This window comes from Balaenoptera acutorostrata, chromosome 5 (assembly GCF_949987535.1).
Source record: "Balaenoptera acutorostrata chromosome 5, mBalAcu1.1, whole genome shotgun sequence".
NCBI lineage: Eukaryota > Metazoa > Chordata > Mammalia > Artiodactyla > Balaenopteridae > Balaenoptera > Balaenoptera acutorostrata.
In genome coordinates, this window is record NC_080068.1 from 143843137 (window position 1) to 143864741 (window position 21605).

Here is a 21605-nt window from a genome sequence, read left to right on the forward strand (position 1 = left end):
TGTCCACGCTGGGAGGACCGCCAGGCCCAGTCACCCGCGAGCAGTGCTACTCTTCTGCCACCTGGTGGTAGCCATCGGGCATAACACCTCCCTCTGGGCCAGGAACACCGGCGCTGTAACCAGGGGCCACGGGTGCGCACCCATTCAAAATCCTTTATCGAACACGTACAAATCCTCAGCGAGCCCTGCCCTCGCTCAGTCCGGGCCCAGACGGCCCACAAAGGAAGACGCTGCACGTCCCCAGACTCCAGCCCCTCCCAGAATGCGGGCGGCACTGGGACAGTTGCACGCGGACAAGAGGGCGGATGGTGAGTGTGGGGAGAGTGACAAGAGCAGAGCCCTAGAGGACAGGGAGGGGGAGGCAGAGGGCGGTGAGCTGCCGGGGAGAGGGTTCTCGTGGTGGAAGACAGAGACGCTGAGTGCGTCCACGTGGGCAAGGCAAGCCCTGGACGGGGGAGGGGCTGGAAGAGGCTCCCGAGGAGACCCGTCGTCTCGGAGGACAGGAACCCACGCGGGCATTTCCAGGCGGCCGTCCGCCTGCCTGGCTGTGTGCTTTTCTCCAGGAACATTCGGCTGCTTCAGCAAAGGTGCCGCGTCAGGTTTAGGGCTTTGTTGCCTAACTTGGTGAAAGTTCCACGTGCACTTGAAAAGAAATGTGTACCCTGCTGTTTGGGGGCCATCCCAAAAATGCCAAGCAGGCCCTGCTGGTGGACGGTGCGAGTCGGCTCTCCCACGTCCACTAGCCCTGTCCACGGCCGAGGAGCACTGACGACCCATGGGGTGGACTCGTCCACGTCTCCTTTCAGCAGTTTTACTTCATGTGTTTTGAAACTGTTGATACATTTAGGATGGTTATGTCTTCACATTGAATTGACCCCTTTATCATTACGTTAAGGCCCCTCTCTGTCCTTGGTAATTTCCTTTGCTGTGGAGTCTACTTTATCTGATATTTAGAGTCACGTGAGCTTTCTTTTGACTGTCGTAATGATATGTCTTTTCTATCCTTTTACTTTTAACTTACCTATAGCATTATGTCCAAAGTGATTTTCTCAAAGACCTAACAGTTGGTTCATTTTTTAAAAAATCCATTCTGACAATCTTTGTCTTATCTCCATTTATACCATTTACATGTAATGTAATTATTGATACGTCAGGATTTAGGTCTGCTGTTTTATTATTTGTTTTCTTTTTGCTCCCTTTGGGTTTTGTTCCCATTTTCTATTTTGTATCTTCCTGTGGGTCACTTGAGTGTTTTGTAATCCATTTTGTGTTATCTATAGTATTTTTCACTGTATCTCTTTGTATAGTTATTAGTGGTTGCTCTAGGGATTACAATACACATACTTACCACAGTCTACAAGGATCAATATTTTACCATATCGAGAGGAATATAGAAACCTTATGACCATGTAAGTCCCTCTGCCCTCCACCCTGTAATATAGTTGTTGTAAATATTATGTCTACATACTTTGAGAACAACACCAGGCAATGCTGATTTTTTTTTTACCTTCAACTGTCAAACAACTTTTTTTTAAAGGGGAAGAGAATACTCTATTGTGGTTTCCCCGGTGTTGACTTCCCATTGTTCTCCCTTCATTCCTGCTATTCCAAGTTTCCGTCTTACCATTTTCTTTCTGTCTGAAGAAGTTCCTTTAGTAATTGTTTTATAGTAGGTGTTCTAGTGAAAAAATCCTCTTAGTTTTCCTTGACCTTAAGAATACTTTGCCTTCATTCTGAAGGGTATTTTTGGTGGATATAGATTTGACAATTCTTTTTCTTTCAACACTTGGAAATGTGCCCCTTCCTTCTGGTCTCCATGTTTCTGATGAGAAGTCTGCTGTTACTCCAATTGTTTTTCCCCACCAGTAATGCAGTGTTTCTCTCTGGCTATTTTTCATAGGTCCCCCCCCCCCGCTTTGGTTTTGAGAAATTTAATCATGATGTATCTGGTGGTAGATTTGGGGGAGTCTGGCCTTGTAGGGCTCACTTAGCTTCTTGAGTATGTAGGCTTATCTCTTTCACCCAGTTTGGGAAGTCTTCAGCCATCATTTCTTCCAGTATTTACTCAGCCTTACACTCTTTCTCCTTTCTTCTGGGACTTGCAAATTATAGACCTTTGATTATTGTCCCACAGGTTCGTGAGACTGAGTTTCTTTTTTTTTTTTTTTTTCAATCTATTTTCTCTCCATTGACCAGATTTGATTATTTCTATTGATCTATAGTTTTTTTTGTTTGTTTGTGGTTTTGGTTTTTTTGGTTTTTTTTTTTGGCCATGCCATGCGGCATGTGGGATCTTAGTTCCCCAACCAGGAATGGAACCCACGCCCCCTGCAGTGGAAGCACGGAGTCTTAATCACTGGACCACCAGGGAAGTCTCCACTGATCTAGTTTCAAGTTCACTGACTCTTTCCTCTGTCATCTCTATTCTTTTATTGAGTCCATTTGGTTATTTTTCAATTTCAAATATTATATTTTTCCTGTTCTAATGTGTCCATTTATTTATTTTTATATCTCTTTTTCTGAGACTCTCTACTTTTCCATTTAAGGGTGTTCAGACTCCTTGTTGATGCATTTTTATGATGACTTTAAAATTCTTGTCAGATAATTTCAATGTCTATGTCATTTTGGTGTGTCTACTAGCTGTCTTTTCTCATTCAAGTTGAGGCTTTCTTGGTTCTTGACATGGTGCGTAATTTTGTAATGTATCCTGGACATTTTGAGTATTATAACTCTGGTTCCTATTTAAATATTCTATTTTAACAAGTAGTCAACCCATTTAGTTTCAGATCACACATCCTAACCTTATTTTTCTGAGACTCTGCACTACTATTCTGGCCTACCCTGCTTGCGTGCTACCCAGAGGCCAATCTGAAACCTGGGTGTTTTCCACACCATGGTTGGATTCTCAAAGCTTTTGCTGTACTTATTCTGGTTGGTCTCATGTACAGGCTGCTTAGGGGCGTGCCCAGGACACCCCATACACAGATTTAAAAACCGCCTTCTCCAGCTCCCGCCTCTCTGTAATCCTCCCCATCTCTGCCTCTTCATTGTCCTTCACTAAGTGCAGGTCAGGCATCGCCACAGGTCTTCACCCCAATCCCCACATGAAGCAGCCCGTGGAGAGGGTGCCGTTTCTTTCACAGGGTTCGTCTGGAGTAGGGCAGGTGTAGTCAAAGGGGTTCCATCCTGTTGGGTCACCCTATTCCAGATCCTTTTGCACGAGAGAGCAGACTTCTCCTGAGCGGGTTTTCTTTCCTCCTCCCTGTCTCTCTTTCAGTTTGGTGGGGACTGCTGTTTGCTCCAGCACCCAGGCCAGGATATGGGGGTGGGGGGCAAACAGGGAACTCACAGCTGAGTCACACTTTGAGTCCTTGGCAGTCACCTTCCTTTCTCCACCTTTCAGAGTCTTCTGATAGTTGCTTTAGACATTTTGCCCAGGGTTTTTAGTTGTAATTAGCGGGAGAAATAGGGTGGAATGGGCTTACTCCACCTTTTCTGGTATCACCAATGACACCTTTTTTAAAGATCCTCTTCAGCTGGAACATTCTAAACAGTCTATAATGTACACTATACAGAGTTAACAAACTTGTGGAGACAAGACAACCAGGACTGCTCAGTGAAGCCTAAACTGAAGTCACTCCAAAGTGTAGGCAGGGCTCTTCTAATTCTGCCCCTACAGCTTATTCACTGTGTGACTTTGGGCTATGACTCTGACACTCAGTTTCCACCTTGTAAAATAGGGACAATACAGAATCCAACACTTTTTACAACCTCTGCCACTAGTACCTGGTCCAAGCCACCTAGACTACGACAATAGCCTCCCTTCTTCCACTCCTGATCCTTCTTCATTCCTGACTCCATGCGAAAAAGAATTTTAAATGAAAGCCACATCATTTCACTCACCCGCCCAATTACTTCCCAATTTTCTTTTTGAGGGGGGGAACAGGGTCTTTTTTTTTTGAATTTATTTATTTTTGTCTGTGTTGGGTCTTTGTTGCTGCGCACAGGCTTTCTCTAGTTGTGGCAAGTGGGGTCTACTCTTTGTTGCGGAGCATGGGCTTCTCATTGCGGTGGCTTCTCTTGTTGTGCAGCACGGGCTCTAGGCACACGAGCTTCCGTAGTTGTGGCGCACAGGCTTCAGTAGTTGTGGCTCGCAGACTGTAGAGCACAGGCTCAGTAGTTGTGGTGCACGGGCTTAGTTGCTCCGCGGCATGTGGGATCTTCCCGGACCAGGGCTCGAACCCATGTCCCCTGCATTGGCAGGCAAATTCTTAACCACTGTGCCACCAAGGAAGCCTTTCCCCAAAATTTTAAAAAGGATTTGTAGACCATCCACGATCTGGCCCGTTACCCCTTCAGCCTCATCTCCTGTGATTTTCTTCCTGTTAACTTCACTCCAGCACTCTGCTGTTCCTTGAACACTCCAAGCATTCTCCTGCCCCAGGACCTTTGCATGTCCTCCTGCATGGAACGATCTTTCCCCAGTGGAGGGAGCATCACGAGGTAGTAAGGAAAAAGGCACTACACTGCCTAGATTGAATCTTGACTCTGCTACTTGCTAGGTACGTGACCTTGGGCAAATTACTTTATGCTTCGGTGTCATCACATGTAAAATCGTCGTAAAATGGTATCTACCTACATAGCGCTGTTGTCATGAAAATTCAGATTACATGTGTAAATTTCTTAGAACGGTGCTTGGCACACAATTAACACTGAATGTGATGTATAGATAGATACAGATGTAATCTGCATATATGTGATAAACAAACATTATTAAAGCGGATATTATTTTTACTCCCGTCCTTTCAGGTCTTTGCTCAAATGTCAGAGAAGCCTTCCCTGACTTCCCCACATATTGCTTCCAAGTCCCCTACCACTCCTACCCTGTCTCTTGCTTCTTCTTGTAGCATATTTAACATCTTCAACATTATATATTTACTAGTTGTATGTTTCTCCATGGGAACGAAGACATTGTCTATTTTGTTCACTGTGTCCTCAGCTCCTAAAACAGTGCTATCCCCTTGGGAGGTGTTTGCTATACACCTGTCAAATGACCTGTCAACTGTAAAAATACAGTTGACCCTTGAACAACACAGGTTGAACTGCGCAGGTCCACCTACTCGTGGGATTTTTTCAATAGCAAATACTACACTACATGATTCACGGCTGCTTGAATCGGGGGATATGGAACCACAGATATGGAGGGCCACCTGTAAGTTATACGTGGACTTCCAACTGCTTGGAGGGTCGGTGCCCCATCCCCTGCGTTTTTCAAGAGTCCACGCTGCTATCCTCAGAGCACATTAAATAAGCTGATGCACATGAAGTGCTTAGGACACTACCTGGTACATCAGGTATTGTTAGCTACTTTCAATAAATGTTAGCCCTTTTTTCATTCCCCACTTAACTTTCAAGGGCACAAGGGGGAAGTTAAGCCACATGACACTTATCACATCCTAAAGGGATCAAGTGGGACACTCTCCCAGTGATGCGAACTTTAGCAGGAACACCGGGATGCAGCAAAAGGAAGGATGCGATATGAATACACCTGTTCTTTAGGAAGGAACTGCGCCAGAAGCAAGTAGGTTAAGCTACAGGAGGAAGAAGTGGAAGGCAGGAGATCTGTGGGGGAGATGCTGGGAAGTCCTCTCAGGCCCGACCCACAGGAATTTTACATTCCAGGTGCAAAGCTTTCATAGGCTACTTTTTATTATTTTCAACAGTCCTCACAACTCTGAGGCTTAGGAGCGATGTGTATTATGCCCATTTTTCTGAATAGAATGCTGAGGCTTGGAGTGGTGAAGCGACTTACAAACAAGAGTGAGAACAGGACCAAGAACTCTGTATTGCAGAATCTTCCTTCTCTGCTACATAACATAAGCTAATCACCAAAATATAAGCTGTTCAAAATAACAGTATTTTGTGATTTGGATAATTTGAAAAATTCATTTATCAGTAATCATATATAACTATTTCTTAACTTATTTTATAATAAATGTCTTAGGGACTTCCCTGGCGGTCCCGTGGTTAAGACTTCGCCTTCCAATGCAGGGGGTGTGGGTTCGATCCCTGGTCAGGGTGCTAAGATTCCCACATGCCTCGTGGCCAAAAAACCAAAACATAAGACAGAAGCAATATGGTAACAAATTTAATAAAGACTTCTAAAAAATAAATAAAAATAAATGTCTTATATTTTTGAAACAGGGACTTTCAAGATACAACAGTGGGACTTGGGCAGACACGATTTCCTTGAATCTGCTCCTGGTTTGGGAATGTTTGTGACTGTTACAACTTACAATGATGAGGTAAAACACACTTTTTGTCTTGCTACTGAAATCTTTTATTTTCTGAAAAGTCATGTGTCATGTACACCCACAAACTTTAAATCTCCACACAGTGCTCACTATCCAGCATTTCATTTTTAACGTGTGTAGCCCTGACAGCGGCACTGCACCAAGACACAGAAAGTGCCTGCCTTCAATGAGCCTATAGTCTAGCTGAGGAACAGAGACTCCTTAACATACAAGGTAGGAACAATACAAAGGGCAGGACTCGCACTCATCATCCTGAGGTTTTGTTGGTCTTACTGGGCAGAGGGAACCCACAGGGCCAATGCATCCCTCTGGTCGTGCAGGGCCAGGCTTCACCTACTCTGCAGGTGCCACAGCCTCACCCAGACACGAGGGTCAGATAGGCCGCCTCTCCCTCCTCCTGTCTGGTGGGGTTTCTGTAGGAATGCTGCCTCTGCGTCTGTCTGGCCTCACAGGGTGCCTCCTCACTGGGAGCTGCAGAGTAGAAAAGGCACCACGGTCTAAAGGAAAGAATGTGGATCTTGGAATCGGAGCCAGGTGTAAGTGTAGATGGTCATCTACAAGCTGAACCTTGAGTGGTTACTTGACTGCTTTAAGCCTCCATTTTCTCCTCTGTCCAACGGTCACAGCAGATGTTGTTCCCCACCATGCCAGCTCAAGGTACTGTGACCTGCTCCATCCAGTAATTCAAGCGTGACTGCAGGAACTACTTCCCTTTGGACTTGCTGTCCTGGGGATGTGCTCATGACGTAGCAGGATGGTGGTGGAGCACAGCCTCACAGAACAGACAGGCATGTCTCCAGCTGGCAAGGAGAGGGTACTTGATGTAGACGGGCCCAATTTCCAGTCCTCATGAGGGCTGCGCTCAAGCCAGACACTGTGACATCCCCGCTCATGTGGAGGCCAGGAGACTCCATTCCAACTGGACCACTGGACACCTGATTCCTGCCCACTGTAGCAGCCTTCTCCTGGTACACCGGGCACCTCCGTGACAACAGTTCCACTGGGGCCATTTTCTGAATTCTCATACAGCTACCCTCTCCTCCTAACACCCCCGCCTCCTTCGCTTCCTGCCCAGTTAAACCAAAACACAATTCTCTGCTGTCCTTCCCTGTAACCTTTCATGACTGATCTGGAAATGTCTCCATAGCTTGTTAAACCCAGAACCCAAATTTTAGTTGGACAAAACACCTTCGCAGAAAAACCTGTTCACTGTTTTTAAGACAGAGCTGTTTCATTCTCCAAAAAACACATTTACTTGAAACAATACCCCCTTCTAGATGGGAGAAGTGTTTTCATTCTGCAAACATCCAACAAATATTTGCCATGGGCCAGGAGAGGGAGAAAATTCTCACCCCAAAGGCCTGATTTTCAGGAAGGCTCTCTCCTTTTGGAAGTAAGAGGCCCAGACACAGCTCTGGTTTAACATTCCTAACAAGCTAAGATCCTCTTTGAAGATCCTGAACAGCACCCCGACAAGGACTCGGACTGCTCCTACCCGGCTCGATGTGCCTGGATGCAGGGTACTCTCGGACGCTAACCTGAACACATGTCCCTTCCTACGGCAGGTGACTGGCAGGCCAAGGGGTAACATGGCTGGTAGGGTAGGCAGGGCAGACAATGACAATATACATGCACCATTCAAACTATGCGTTTTGTATTCCATTGTCCATTATTCCGTGTCCAATATTCCTATTCCATTTTGCAGAAGAGAAAACTATGGTCCTGAGAGGTAAAATGACTTATACAAGATCACATCATCAGCAAGTGGAAACACTGAGGTCTAAATTCAAGCATGTCTTTTTCCAACACACCAAACTAACAGGCATTGCTGACTAACATGTTTGCTGACTTGAATATTCACTGGAAGCAGACTATGTAGAACCCTGACACAACACTAAGGCTCAGAAATTGAATTTAACAGGTGATGAGTCATCACTGGATATTTTTCCAGGGAAGAGTACTCTGCTATTCATAAAAAATTAGAAATCAATTGCAAAATCTGATTCTTGAATGCAGTTTTTATTTAACAAAGTTTCCCTATCAACACTCTGTTAAGTGAAATTAAGTACATGGCAAGATCCTTTAGTTTTCTCCAAATCAAAATTGAAAGATTTAAAAAAAGAATCTTGGTTGCATTTTTCTATGTGTAATACATACCTGTTTTTAAAGTGATTTAATAGATTATCTTTTCGAGCAGTTTTAGGTTCACAGCAAAATTCTGCATAAAGTACAGAGTTCTCGTATGCCCTCCGCCCCCACGTGAACAGAGCCTCTTCCACTAGCAGGACTGGAATGGCACAGCTGTTACAACTGATGACCTGCACTGACACATCATAGTCATTCAAAGCCCATGGTTCACATTAGGATTCCTTCTTGGCGTTGTACATTCTATGGATTTGACAAATGTGTAATGACATGTATCCATCATCATAGTATCAACACAGAGTAGTTTCACTCCCATAAAAATCTTCTGGAACCCGTCTATTCATCCCTCCCACCTCCCTAACCTTTGGAAACCACTGATCCTTTTACTGTCTCCACAGTTTTGACTTTTCCAAAATGGCATACAGCTGGAGTCATACAGCAGGCAGCCTTTTCAGAGTGGCCTCTTTCACTTAGGAATATGCACTTAAGTTTCCTCTGTGTCTTTTCATGGCTTGATAACTCATTTCTTTTTAGCACTGAACAATATCCCATTGTCAGGATGTATACCATGGTTTACTGATCCATTCACATGCAGTGGGACATCTTAGTGGCTTCCAAATTTTGGCTATTATAAATAAAGCTGCTGTAAACATTTGTGTGCAGGTTTTCATGTGGACGTAAGTTTCCATCTTATTTGGGTAAATAAATAGTAAAACTGCAGAACTGTACGGTAAAAGTATGTTTAGTTTTGTAAGAAACCACCAAACTGTCTCCCAAAGTGGCTGCACCATTCTGCGTTCCCACCAGCAGTGTCAAGAGTTCCTGTTGCTCCACATCCTCGCCAGCATTTAGTGTTGTCAGTGTTTTGGATTTTTGCCATTCCCATAGGTGTGAAGTATCTCATTGTTGTTTTTAATCTGCAATTCCCTAATGACATACGATGGGGAGCATCTTTTCATGTGCTTATCTGCCATCTGTATGTCTTCTTTGGTGAGTTGTCTGTTCAGATCTTTTGCCCATTTTTCAATTAATTTGTTCATTTTCTTGTTGTTTTCAGAATTCTTTGTATATTTTGGATAACAGTACTTTATCAGATACGTCTTTTACAAATAGTTTCTCCCCGTCTGTGGCTTGTCTTTTCATTCTCTTGACAGAGAGACAGACAGGTCTCTCTTCTGCAGAGCAGTTTTTAATTTTAATGAAATTCAACGTTTAATGTTAAACATTAATGTTAAATGTTTAATGAAGTTTAATTTTAATTAAGTCCAGCTTCTCAATTCTTTCTTTCATGGATCGTGCTCTTGGTGTTGTACCTAAAAAGTCATAACTAAATCCACGGTCTTCTAGACTTTCTATGTTACCTTCTAATAGTTTTATAGTTTTGCATTTTACATTTAGACCTATGCTCCATTTTAAGTTAATTTTTGTAAAAGGTGTAAGGTCTGTGTCTACATTCACTTCTTTGCATATGGATGTCCAGTTGTTCCAGCACTATTTGTTGGAAAGACTACCTTTTTCCATGGTATTGCCTTTGCTCCTTTGTCAAAGATCAGTGGGTCTATATTTGCATGGGTCTGTTTCTGGGCTCTCTGATGCATTGATCTATTTGTCTGTTCTTTCACCAATACCACACTATCTTGGTTACTGTAGCACTATAGTAAGTCTTCTTTTAAATTAACTTTTATTGGAGTATAGTTGCTTTACAATGTTGTGTTAGTTTCTAATATACAGCAAAATGGATCAGCTATACATACACATATAGCTCCTCTTTTCTGGATTTCCTTCCCATTTAGGTCACCACAGTGCATTAAGTAGAGTTCCCTGTGCTATACAGTTATAGTAAGTCTTGAAATCAGGAATGTCAGTTCCCTGACTTTATTTTTATCCTTCAATATTGTGTTGGCTATTCTGGATCTTTTGCCTCTCCATAGAAACTTTAGAATCAGCCTGAAGATATTCACAAAATAACCTGCTGACACAATGACTGGGATTGTGTCAAATCTATAGATTAAGTTGGGAGGAACTGACTTTTTCACAATATCGAGTCTTCCTGGCATGAACACAGAATATCTCTCTATGTATTTTATCTTCTTTCTTTCATTACAGTTTTTTAGTTTTCCTCATATATCTCTTAAACATATTTTGTTTTATTTATACCTAAGTATTTCATTTGGGGGAGATGCTAATGTAAATGGTATTGTTTTTGATTTCACATTCCACTTGTTCACTGCTGATATAGAGAAATTGATTAACATATTAACCTTGTATCCTGCAACCCTGCTATAATCATTTATTAGTTCCAGTAAGTTTTCTGTTTATTATTTTGAATTTTCTACATAGACAATCCTGTTATCTGTGAACAAACACAGTTTTATTTCTTCCTTCCCAACCTGTATACCATTTGTTTTCTTCTCTTACTGCATTAGCTAGGAATTGAAGTATGACATTGAAAAGGAACAGTGAGGGACTTCCCTGGTGGTCCAGTGGTTAAGAATCCACCTTCCAATGCAGGGGAGGCGTGTTCAGTTGGGGAACTAAGATCCCACATGCCGTGGGGCAACTAAGCCCACGTGCCACAACTAGTGAGCCCGCATGCCACAACTAGAGCCCATGCACCCTGGAGCCCGAGTGCCTCAACTACTGAGCCCACGCGCTCTGAAGCCCGCATGCCACAACTAGAGAGAAGGCCACGTGCTGCAATGAAGATCCTGCATGCCACAACTAAGACCCAAAAACAGCCAAAAATAAAATAAATAATAAAAAAGAAAAGGAATAGCTAGAGAGGAAATCCTAGCCTTGTTTCTGATCTTAGTGGGAAAGCCTCTAGTTTTTCACTATGAAGTATGTTAGCTGTAAGGTTTTTATAGATTTTTTTAATCAAATTGACAAAGTTCCCCTATTCTCAGTTTGCTGAGAGTTTTTGCCACGAATGGATGGTGGATTTTGTCAAATGCCTTTTCTATATCTATTGTTATGATCAAGTGATCTTCTTTAACCTGTTGATGTGATGAACTACATTAATTGATTTTAAAATGTTGAACTAGCCTTGCATATCTGGAATAAATCTGACTTGGTCATGGTGTGTAATTCTTTTTATACATTGTTGGATTCAATTTGCTAATATTTTGTTGAGGATATTTGTATCTATGTCCATGAGAGATAATGGTCCATAGTTTTCTTGTGTCTTTCTCTGGTTTTGGTATTAGGCTAATGTTGGTCTCAGAAAATGATTTAGAAAGTATTCTCTCTACTTCTGGAAGAGATTGTAGAGAATTGGTCTGATTTCCTACTTAAATCTTTGGTAGAATTCACCAGTGAACCCATCTTGGCCTGGTGCTTTCTGCTTGGAAAGTTATTATCGATTCAATTTCTTTACTAGATATCAGCCTATCCAGATTGTCTATTTATGTTTGTGTGAGTTTTCACAAATTGCACCTTTCAAGGAATTGGTCTATTTCATCCAGGTTACCAAGTTTGTGAGCACAGAGTTGTTCATCGTATTCCTCTACTACCCTATTGATGTCCATGAGACCTGTAGTAAGACTCCTCTTTCATTTCTGATATTATTACCTTGGGTCTTCCTTTATTCTTAGTTAGCCTACCTAGAGGTTTATTGATTTTATTGATCTTTTCAAAGAACCAGCTTTTTGTTTCATTGGTTTTCTCTACTTATTTCCTGTTTTCATTGATTTCTGCATTAGCTTTTATTAGCATGGATCTTATTTCTCTTCTTATGCTTATTTTGGATTTAGTTTGCTCTTCTTTTTCTAGTTTCCTAGGCTTAGATGATTAATTTTAGATCTTTCTTTCTTTTTAATATGTGTTCAATGTTATAAATTTCCCTGTAAATACTTCTGACTGTATCCCCCAAATTTTGATTAAGTTGTATTTTCATTTTAACTCAGTTCAAAATATTTTTTGAGATTTTTAAATTGTGGTAAAATACACATAACATGAAATTCATCATCTTAACCATTACTAAGTGCACAATTCAGTGGTATTAAATATATTCATAATGTTGTATAATCATCATCCTCATAACTCTTTAAATCTTGTAAAACTGAAACTCTATACTCATTAAACAATAACTCCCCTATGACTTTAACTACTCTAAATACCTCATATAAGTTGAATCATACAGTGTTTGTCTTTTTGTGATTGGTTTACTTCACTTAGCATAATTTCTACAATGTTCATCCATGTTGTAGCATGTGTCAGAATTTGCTTCCTTTTTAAGGCTGAATAATATTCCACTGTATGTATATACCACATTTTGCTTATTCATTCATCTGTCAATGGACACTTGTGTTGCTTCCACATTTTAGCTATTGTGAATAATGCTGCCATGAACATGGGTGTACAAATATCCTGATACCCTGCTTTGAATTCTTTTGGGTATATATCCAGAAGTGGAATTACTGGGTCATATGATAATTCTATTTTCATATTTTTGAGGAGCCACCATAATGTTTTCCACAGCAGCTGCACCATTTTACATTCCCACCAACAATGCACAAGGGTTGAATCCTTGCCAGTACATTTTTTTGTTTGTTGTATAGCAGCCATTCTAATGTGTGTGAGGTAGTGCCTCATTGTAGTTTTGATCTGCATTTCCCTAATGATCAATGAAGTTGAGCATCTTTTCATGTGCTTGTTGGCTTTTTCTGGTTGTTTGGGTTTTTTTAAGCACTTTGAATGTATCCGACCACTGCCTCTGGTCTCCAAAGTTTCTGATGAGAAATCTGCTGTTAATCTTATTGAGAATCCCTTCTATATGATGACATCAAAAATCCCTGACATTTGGAGGGCACGGTCCTCTTTGCCTACCCTGGCTTCTAAGAGATGCATGCAAGCTGCTCCAGGAACACCTGTGCAGCTGCCTGCCATGTGGCTGGCAGGGGGGTGGGGGGTGGGAGGTAGGTAGCTACTACTGTTCTAAGAGCTGATATTGACCAAAATTAACCACAATTTGCCATCCAAGTCTTCCCCTGGAAGTTGCAAGCCTTCAATAGACTCCAGAGTTCCAAAACAGTTCCATCAGACAGATTCTTCCAGTGTAATTGTTGCCTAGAGACAGATTCCTGGTGCTTCCTATTCCACCATCTTCCCAGAATTCTCTTCCAATTCAAAATACTGTTTCTCTTGAGATTTCTTCCTTGACTCGTGTGTTATTTAGAGGTATGCTGTTTAATCTCTAAATATTTGGGGACTTTCCAGCTATCTTTTTGTTATTGATTTCTACTTTAATTCCATTATGGTCTAAGAGCATACATTGTATGGTTTCTATTATTTTAAACGCGTTAAGGTGTGTTCTATGGCCCAGAATGTGGTCTATCTTGGTGAGTGTTCCATGTGAGCTTGAAAAGAACGTGTATTCTGCTTTGTTGGATGAAGTAGTCTACAGATATTGATTATATCCAGCTGGTTGACGGTGCCATTGAGTTCGACTGTGTCCTTACTGATCTGCTGCTGGATCTGCCCACTGCTGATAGAGGAGCGTCCAAGTCTCCAACTATAATACTAAATTCTTCTATTTATCCTTGCAGTTCTATCAGTTTTTGCTTCATGTATTTTGACACTCTGTTGTTAGATGCATACACATTAAGGTTTGTCTTCTTGGATAAATGACCTCTTTATTACTATGTAATGCTCCATTATGTAATTATCCCTGATAATTTTCCTTGTTTTGAAGTCTACTCTGTCTGAAGTTAATATAACTATTCCAGCTTTCTTTTGATTAAGGTTAGCTGAAAGTTGACATATACATCTTTCTCCATCCCTTCACTTTTTTTTAAATTAAAGATTTTTTTGATGTAGACCATTTTTAAAGTCTTTATTAAATCTCTTACAATATTGCTTATGTTTTGGATTTTTGACCATGATGTGGGATCTTAGTTCCCCAACCATGGGATCCAACCCGCACCTCCTGTATTGGAAGGCAAAGTCTTAACCACTGGACAGCAAGGGAAGTCCCTCCATCCCTTAACTTTTAATATATATGTGTCTTTATATTTAAAGAGGGGTTCTTGTAGACAATACATAGTCGGGTTTTGTTTTTTTTTTTTTTGGATCCACTCTGACAATCTGTTTTAATTGGTGCATTCAGACCACTGACATTCAAAGTGACTGTTGATATAGCTGAGTTAATATTCATCATATTTATTAGTTTTCTAGTTATCGCCCTTGTTATTTGTTCCTATTTTTGTTTTCCACTCTTTTTCTGTCTCTTATGGTTTTAATTATTTTACGATTCCATTTTATCTCCTTTCATAGTTATACTTCTTTTAACTTTTTGTCAGTGGTTGCCCTGGAGTTTGCAATATACATTTATGACTACTCCAAGTCCACTTTTGAATATCACCATATCACTTCACAGGTAGTACAAGTACCTTGTAATAACAAAGTAATCCTAATTCTTATCTCCCATCCCTTGCATCTTTGCTGTTGCTAATTTCATTTATATATAAACTATAATCATCAAATACATTGCTGCTATTATTTTGAAAGACATATCTATTAACTCAGTTAATAAGAAAAATAAAAGTTTTAATTTTACCTTCACTTATTCCTTCTCTAATGCTTTCCAATCTTCACATAGATCTGAGTTTCTGACCAATATCATTAACCTTCTCTCTGAATAACTTTTAACATTCCTTGTAAGACAGGTCTATCACGGACAAATTCCCTCAACTTTCGTTTGAGAAAATCTTTCTCTTTTACTTTTGAAGGAGAATTCTGCAGGATACAGAATTCTAGGTTGGTGAGTTTTTTTCTCTCAACACATTAAATGTTTACTCTCTCCTTGCTTGCATGGTTTCTGAGGAGAAGTCGGGTGTAATTCTTATCTTTGCTCCTCTATAAATAAGGCTTCTTTCTAGATTTCCTCTTATCTTTGATATTTGCAGTTTTAATATGATATGCCTAGGTGTAGTTTTATTGGCATTTATCCTGCTTGGTGTTCTCTAGGCTTCCTGGCTCTGTGGCTTGGTGTCCGACACTAATTTGAAATTCTCAGTCTTTATTTAAATATTTCTTCTGTTACTTTCTCTTTCTTCTCCTTCTGGTATTCCCATTATGTGTATGTTACACCTTTAATAGTTGTCCTGTAGTCCTTGGATATTGTTCCTTTTTTTCCCCAGTCTTTTTTTGCTTTGTAGTTTTTAAAGTTTCTGTTGACATATCCTCAAGCTCAGAGAGTCTTTCCTCAGTCCTGTCCAGTCTACTAATGAGCTTATCAAAGGCACTCTTTATTTCTGCTACAGTGTTTTTGATCTCTGGCATTTCTTTTTATTCTTTCACAGAATTTTGATCTTTCTACTCACACTACCCATTTGTTCTTGCATGTTGTCTACTTTTTCCATTAGAGACCATAGACTATTAATCATAGGTTTCCTAAATTCCTTATATGATCATTCCAATATCCCTGCCATATCTGAATCTGGTTTTGAGGCTTGTTTTGTCTCTTCAAACTGTGTTTTTTGCCTTTGAATATGTCTTATTATTTTTCTGTTGTTGTTGAAAGTTGGACGTGATGTGCTGGGTAAAAGGAACCCGTACTGGTTCCCACAGAGGTTTCTGCTCAGGTAAGTTGTGACTCTTTGTATTTGCTTGCCTCTCCAATTTTGGTGGCAGCAGTTTACCCTGTGACCTCAATTCTCTGACAGATCTAAGAACTGATTTTCTTTCTATGCAGCTTTTTACTTAAGACAGAGGGACAACTTCCAAGCTCCTTATATGCCAGACTTGAAGTCCTATAACTGTTTTTAAAATGCCAAACAGGGCTTCCCTGGTGGCGCAGTGGTTAGGAATCCGCCTGCCAATGCAGGGGACACGGGTTTGTGCCCCGGTCTGGGAAGATCCCACATGCCGCGGAGCAGCTAGGCCCGTGAGCCACAACTACTGAGCCTGCGCGTCTGTAGCCTGTGCTCCGCAACGGGAGAGGCCGCGACAGTGAGAGGCCCACACACCGTGATGAAGAGTGGCCCCTGCTCGCCACAACTGGAGAAAGCCCTTGCACAGAAACTACGACCCAACACATCAAAAATAAATAAATTAATTAATTTATAAAATGCCAAACAATATAGAAATGTACTAAACAGAAAAGTCAAAGTTCCCCAACAAATATAACTGCCTAATAACTTGGTATATATTCTTTTTTTTCTCCTTTTTTTTTTTTTAAATATTCTTTTTTTTTTTTTTAAACTTTTGTTTTTTTTTTTAATTTATTTATTTATTTTTGGCTGCGTTGGGTCTTCGTTTCTGCACGAGGGCTTTCTCTAGTTGTGGCGAGCAGGGGCCACTCTTCATCGCGGTGCGTGGGCCTCTCACTATCGTGGCCTCTCTTGTTGCGGAGCACAGGCTCCAGACGCGCAGGCTCAGTAGTTGTGGCTCATGGGCCCAGTTGCTCCGCGGCATGCGGGATCCTCCCAGACCAGGGCCCGAACCCATGTCCCCTGCATTGGCAGGCGGATTCTCAACCACTGCACCACCAGGGAAGCCCGGTATATATTCTTTAGAATCTTCTTCTAAGCACGTGTAGTTTTACAAATGATACTTTTTACAAAAATAGGATCCTATACAGACTATCCCTGAATATTGTGGACACCTTTAATATAGATATGGGTGTAATAGTCTCTTTTACTGCTACCTAGCATTTCTTCATTTGGCTTTGCCTAAATTTAATCAATCCACACTAAAAGTTATGAGTTATTTCAAAACGCATATTTTTAAATAAATAACATCACACTGAATATCCTTTTACATATAACTGTCCATTTGGGCATTCCCATAGGATAAACTTCTACAGGTAGCACTGCTGGATGAATGGTTTTATACACTTGGCCAAAGCACTCTCTGAAACGGTTGTTCAATTTACATTCCCAAAACAGTGTTTAGAGATAGTATTTCTCCATACTATCCCCCCCCCCCAGGTACTTTTAAGTCTTTGCCAATCTGAAAACCAACAAGGAATATCTTACTGTGGTTTGTATTTTTTTGATTACCAGCAAGACTGAGTATTTTTCATGTTATTGGCCATTTGATTTCTTCTTTAAGAATTGCACAGTTTTCACTAGATTACATGGGGCTGATTTTTTTTTTAATGGAAAGTAGAGAATAATAAACTTAAACTATGGAAATCCTCAATCCTAGGTATTACTGTCAAGGTTATATGGCCCACAAGGAACATTCTATTTCACTTCACATTCACCTGGCGAACACATCATTTGCTTAGAATCTAATTCTACAAGGCTTGTGTCATTTGGAGGGAGTAAGCTGGTAAGTCTGTGCCTCCGTGTACTTGTTGATGAGCAGCATCAGCACTATTCAGGCGTGACAATGATATGCAGAACCATTATACCCAGATCTCAGCACAGCAACCAAAGGGGGAGCTGGAGAGCTTGGAAGGGGTTCAAAGGAGAGCCACGGAGTTGATTAAAGGGCTTGAAAAATGAAAACTGGGAGGGAAGCTTAAGAGAACTGTGATTATTCAGGCTTGAAAACAATTGAAGGCTGAAGGGTGAATTAATAATGGAATTCCAACAAATAAAACTCTTACATGGTAGATGGTGATTGGCTATTTTCTAAATGTGCTGAGAACAGATGAAGAGAATTTGTACTTTAGCATCAGAAATTTAGTTATATGTAAAGAACATTCTCCTGAGAGTAATCAACTTCTCTCAGGGCCAAAGGCTCTTGCCTAACAGTCTATAGTTAATATAAGTACTCTTTCAGGTCAGCAGGTACTATTTAATGCATTATTATTACAAGGAAAGACTACTGAGTATAACAGGGAATAGAGTGGCGGTGAAGAAAAATAGAGAGCTCAAGAATGAAGTAGTGTTTGCTCTCAAAAAGGGAGAGTGGAGAAAAAGGAAGGAATGGGAGGACACAAGGAGGGAAAAAGCAAAGAAGAGTGAGCCATGTTAAAAACATGTTTCTTCCTTTTTACTGTTTGCACAGCGGATCCACTTAGATATTCGAGTTGGAGAACATGACCTTGATGCAGCCATTGCTCAAGCAAAGGACAAAGTTAATGAAGTTAGCTTCAAGCTTGAACATCTAATTGAGCAAATGGAGCAAATAGTCAAAGTACAAAACTATCAAAGGGTCAGTTTGCCTATTCAGCTTATGCTCCCTCTTCCTGCCCAGCACGTGATTCTCCACAAAGCCCCCGAACCAAGGAAAGAGTAAACTGCCTGTTTCCCGGGCTTTCTCTGAGCTAGGACTGCGTGGACATGCAGGGGATGGGGGGACAGTGCTCTCTCACTGTTCGCGGGACCGTGAGCTCCTCTAGGAAGGCGACTGTGGCTCACTCGCCTCTGGGGTGTGAGCTTACAGGATGAATAAGCGTTTCCAAACACACCCCACATAGCCGCAGAGTCTCAGTGTGCCCACTTTCTAAATCACTATGTTGTTCTTGTGACATTATGTGTTTCGTGGGTCACTGTGCTCAGTGGACCCTGGTCAGATGTGGGCTCAGATCTGCCCCTCCACTCACTAACCTTCTCTCGTCTCTAAGCTTCTGTTTCTTTATCTGGAAAATAAAATGAGCACAGTGTCCAGCTTAAAGTAAAGTAAGAACCTGAATGATGAACATCTATCAATTAGGTAATGTTCACTTTGTTTGATGGTAACAAATAAAACATATAAAGTAATAGATCAAATACCTGATATTTTACGCCAAAACACAAAAGTGTGTTTTATAAGGTTGACTCTTCTTCCTTGTCTTTGACTAACAACACCCCTTGGCTTAGAAAATGATACTGCACTTTGGCATAAGAGATTACCTGGGTGACATTAAGTACCTTGAATGCATACAGCACCTTCCCCTCAAATTCATGCATGAAGTACCTTAAGAAACTTAACCTGCCTATTTCTCTTCTGCGTAGGACCGTGAAGAAGAATTTCGAATGACCAGTGAAGATACAAACAGCAACGTTTTATGGTGGGCCTTTGCACAAACACTAATCTTTATCTCAGTTGGAATTTTCCAAATAAAGTACCTTAAAGACTTCTTTATAGCTAAGAAACTTGTTTAAAAATATTAATAAAGGCAAATAACTACCTTCTACCTTGCATGTTTGAGTTAATATCAAAATATATTCATAAGCGTGCATAACTTTTCTGATTTCAAAGACATCAGAAGTTGGAATTGATGTTATATCATTGTAACACTGATAAAATGTCACTTTAACAATGTGGCTTCTGAGTTTGATAAAATAAATACATGATCCAGTTCTTATTTTAAACTTGGTATAGGTCAGCACTGTCCAACGGAAATAAAACGTGAGCTATATATGTAAATTTTAAGTTTTCTGGTTGCCACATTAAAAAAGTTTTTGGGGCTTCCCTGGTGGCGCAGTGGTTGAGAAATCTGCCTGCTAATGCAGGGTACACGGGTTCGAGCCCTGGTCTGGGAAGATTCCCACATGCCGCGGAATGACTAGGCTCGTGAGCCACAACTACTGAGCCTGCGCGTCTGGAGCCTGTGCTCCGCAACAAGAGAGGCCGCGATAGTGAGAGGCCCGCGCACCGCGATGAAGAGTGGCCCCCGCTTGCCACAACTAGAGAAAGCCCTCACACAGAAACGAAGACCCAACACAGCCAAAAATAAATAAATTAATTTTTTTTAAAAAAAGTTTTTTTTAAAGAGTAAAATTAACCCTAGTGACCTATATTTAACCCAATGGATCAAATATATTACCATATTAACATGTAATCAATACATAATTATTAATGAGGTAGTTTACATTCCTTTCTTGATAGGAAGTCTTAGAAACCCAGGTGTATTTTGCAATCAAAGCACATCTCAATTTGGACCAGTCACATTTCAAAGGCCAATGGCCACACGAGGTTCATGGCTACAGCACTGGACAGAGGGAGTACCTCGTTTCCCCACGGCGTTCCACTTAGAGTGGTCCTGAATCTCTGCATTTCTCTATTTCCCTGAAAGATGGCCACTTTTCTCCACACAAGTGAATGGCCCAGAGGCTTTCTCTGAACCAAGTTTTCTCAGTGGGTCCCACTCTGATCCACCTCCACAGGCGGATGGAAACTGCTCTTTGGAGAGGATGGGGCATCCCACAAGGAGTGTAATTCTACGAAAAGCAACTTCCATTTATTTCTTCTAAATTTTAAAATAAGCATAAGCTCACTAGAAGTTGCAAAAAACAGTACAGACAGTCCTTTCCACCAACTCCCCTATCCACCGTTTTTAAAAGCGAAATAACCTCCCCCAGGTCAAGCCTTTTCACATGTGCGTGTTCGAGGCAAGCAACGGCGCCTGGCCCGACCCGGCCCACCTCGACCATGGGGTCCAGCCAGTGGGCCCTGGGCCCCACTCACACCCCATCCTGATCCTGACCTCCGTCCTGGGCTCCCAGGTCTCCTAATGCCCCGGCCCCAGAGCTTCCCATCCCCTACCTCCGACTGCCCAGACCCCCTTGCTGTTCCTCTGGTCCCTCCTGTCTCCCGGCCCTCATCCTCCGGGGCCCAAAGGACCCTCCGCCTCCCACTTCCAGTATGGCGAGCACTGAGGGCCCCTCACCCTGACCTCCCCCCGCCCCGCATAATGGAGGGCACGAGGGGCCACCTGGTCCACCTAGCCTGTCCGCTCAGCGCACCGCGTCTCAAGGTCGATGCACGTCTCACCTCCACACGATCACTTCCACCCACCCCTCAGGCGCGGCCTCACCTGACCCTGTCGGCCCGCCGTCGGTCCGGGAGGCGCAGCGGCCTCCCACCGCTCTGCGCCTGCGCCGGCGTCCCGGCGCACCCACCTCGGCGCCGCCCGGGGGTCCACGTAGGTCCTGGGCTACAACGCGCTGCCCTCAGGAGAATCGCTGGAGATTGCAGCGCTGGAAAGAGCGAGGCCAGGTCCTCGCCTGTATGTTCCTCCTCCCCGACGTCCAGCCAAAACAACCCGCAGAGGGGAAAGTCTAATTCTAACCTCCCTCTCTTCCCGGGTTGGTACCTTCCAGCACAGGAGTTCTGGCGGGATCGGCGCCACATTCTGGTGCGCAGGCGTGGAGTCGCAGCCCTCGGGCCACGCCCAGATCCCGCGTCCAGGTCTCGCGTGGGTCTCAGGAGGGCTTCGGGTGGGCTTGGGCCTTGCGGCAGCGGCGGCAGCAGAAGGCGCTGCGTAGC

General features: G+C 42.2%; 1 protein-coding gene across 1 annotated transcript; it reads left to right on the forward strand.

The window, feature by feature from the left end:
• Nucleotides 1–222: 222 nt before the first annotated feature.
• Nucleotides 223–21604, forward strand: LOC130708213 (transmembrane emp24 domain-containing protein 11-like). Its single transcript, XM_057546332.1, has 8 exons — nucleotides 223–308; nucleotides 6205–6305; nucleotides 17610–17735; nucleotides 18420–18566; nucleotides 19349–19458; nucleotides 20843–20979; nucleotides 21142–21261; nucleotides 21483–21604. Exons 1-8 carry the CDS (start codon nucleotides 263–265, stop codon nucleotides 21602–21604), a joined length of 909 nt encoding a protein of 302 aa, XP_057402315.1. The 5' UTR covers nucleotides 223–262.
• The last annotated feature ends 1 nt before the right edge of the window (nucleotide 21605 follows it).

Bases quoted from the DNA above. Each gene is read 5' to 3' on its own strand.
- LOC130708213 (XM_057546332.1), top strand. From the start codon at position 263: ATGCGGGCGGCACTGGGACAGTTGCACGCGGACAAGAGGGCGGATG. The intron at 18,567-19,348 runs GTCAGTTTGCCT...TCTTCTGCGTAG, and splicing joins AAGTACAAAACTATCAAAGG to GACCGTGAAGAAGAATTTCG. The intron at 19,459-20,842 runs GTACCTTAAAGA...CTGGGCTCCCAG, and splicing joins GTTGGAATTTTCCAAATAAA to GTCTCCTAATGCCCCGGCCC.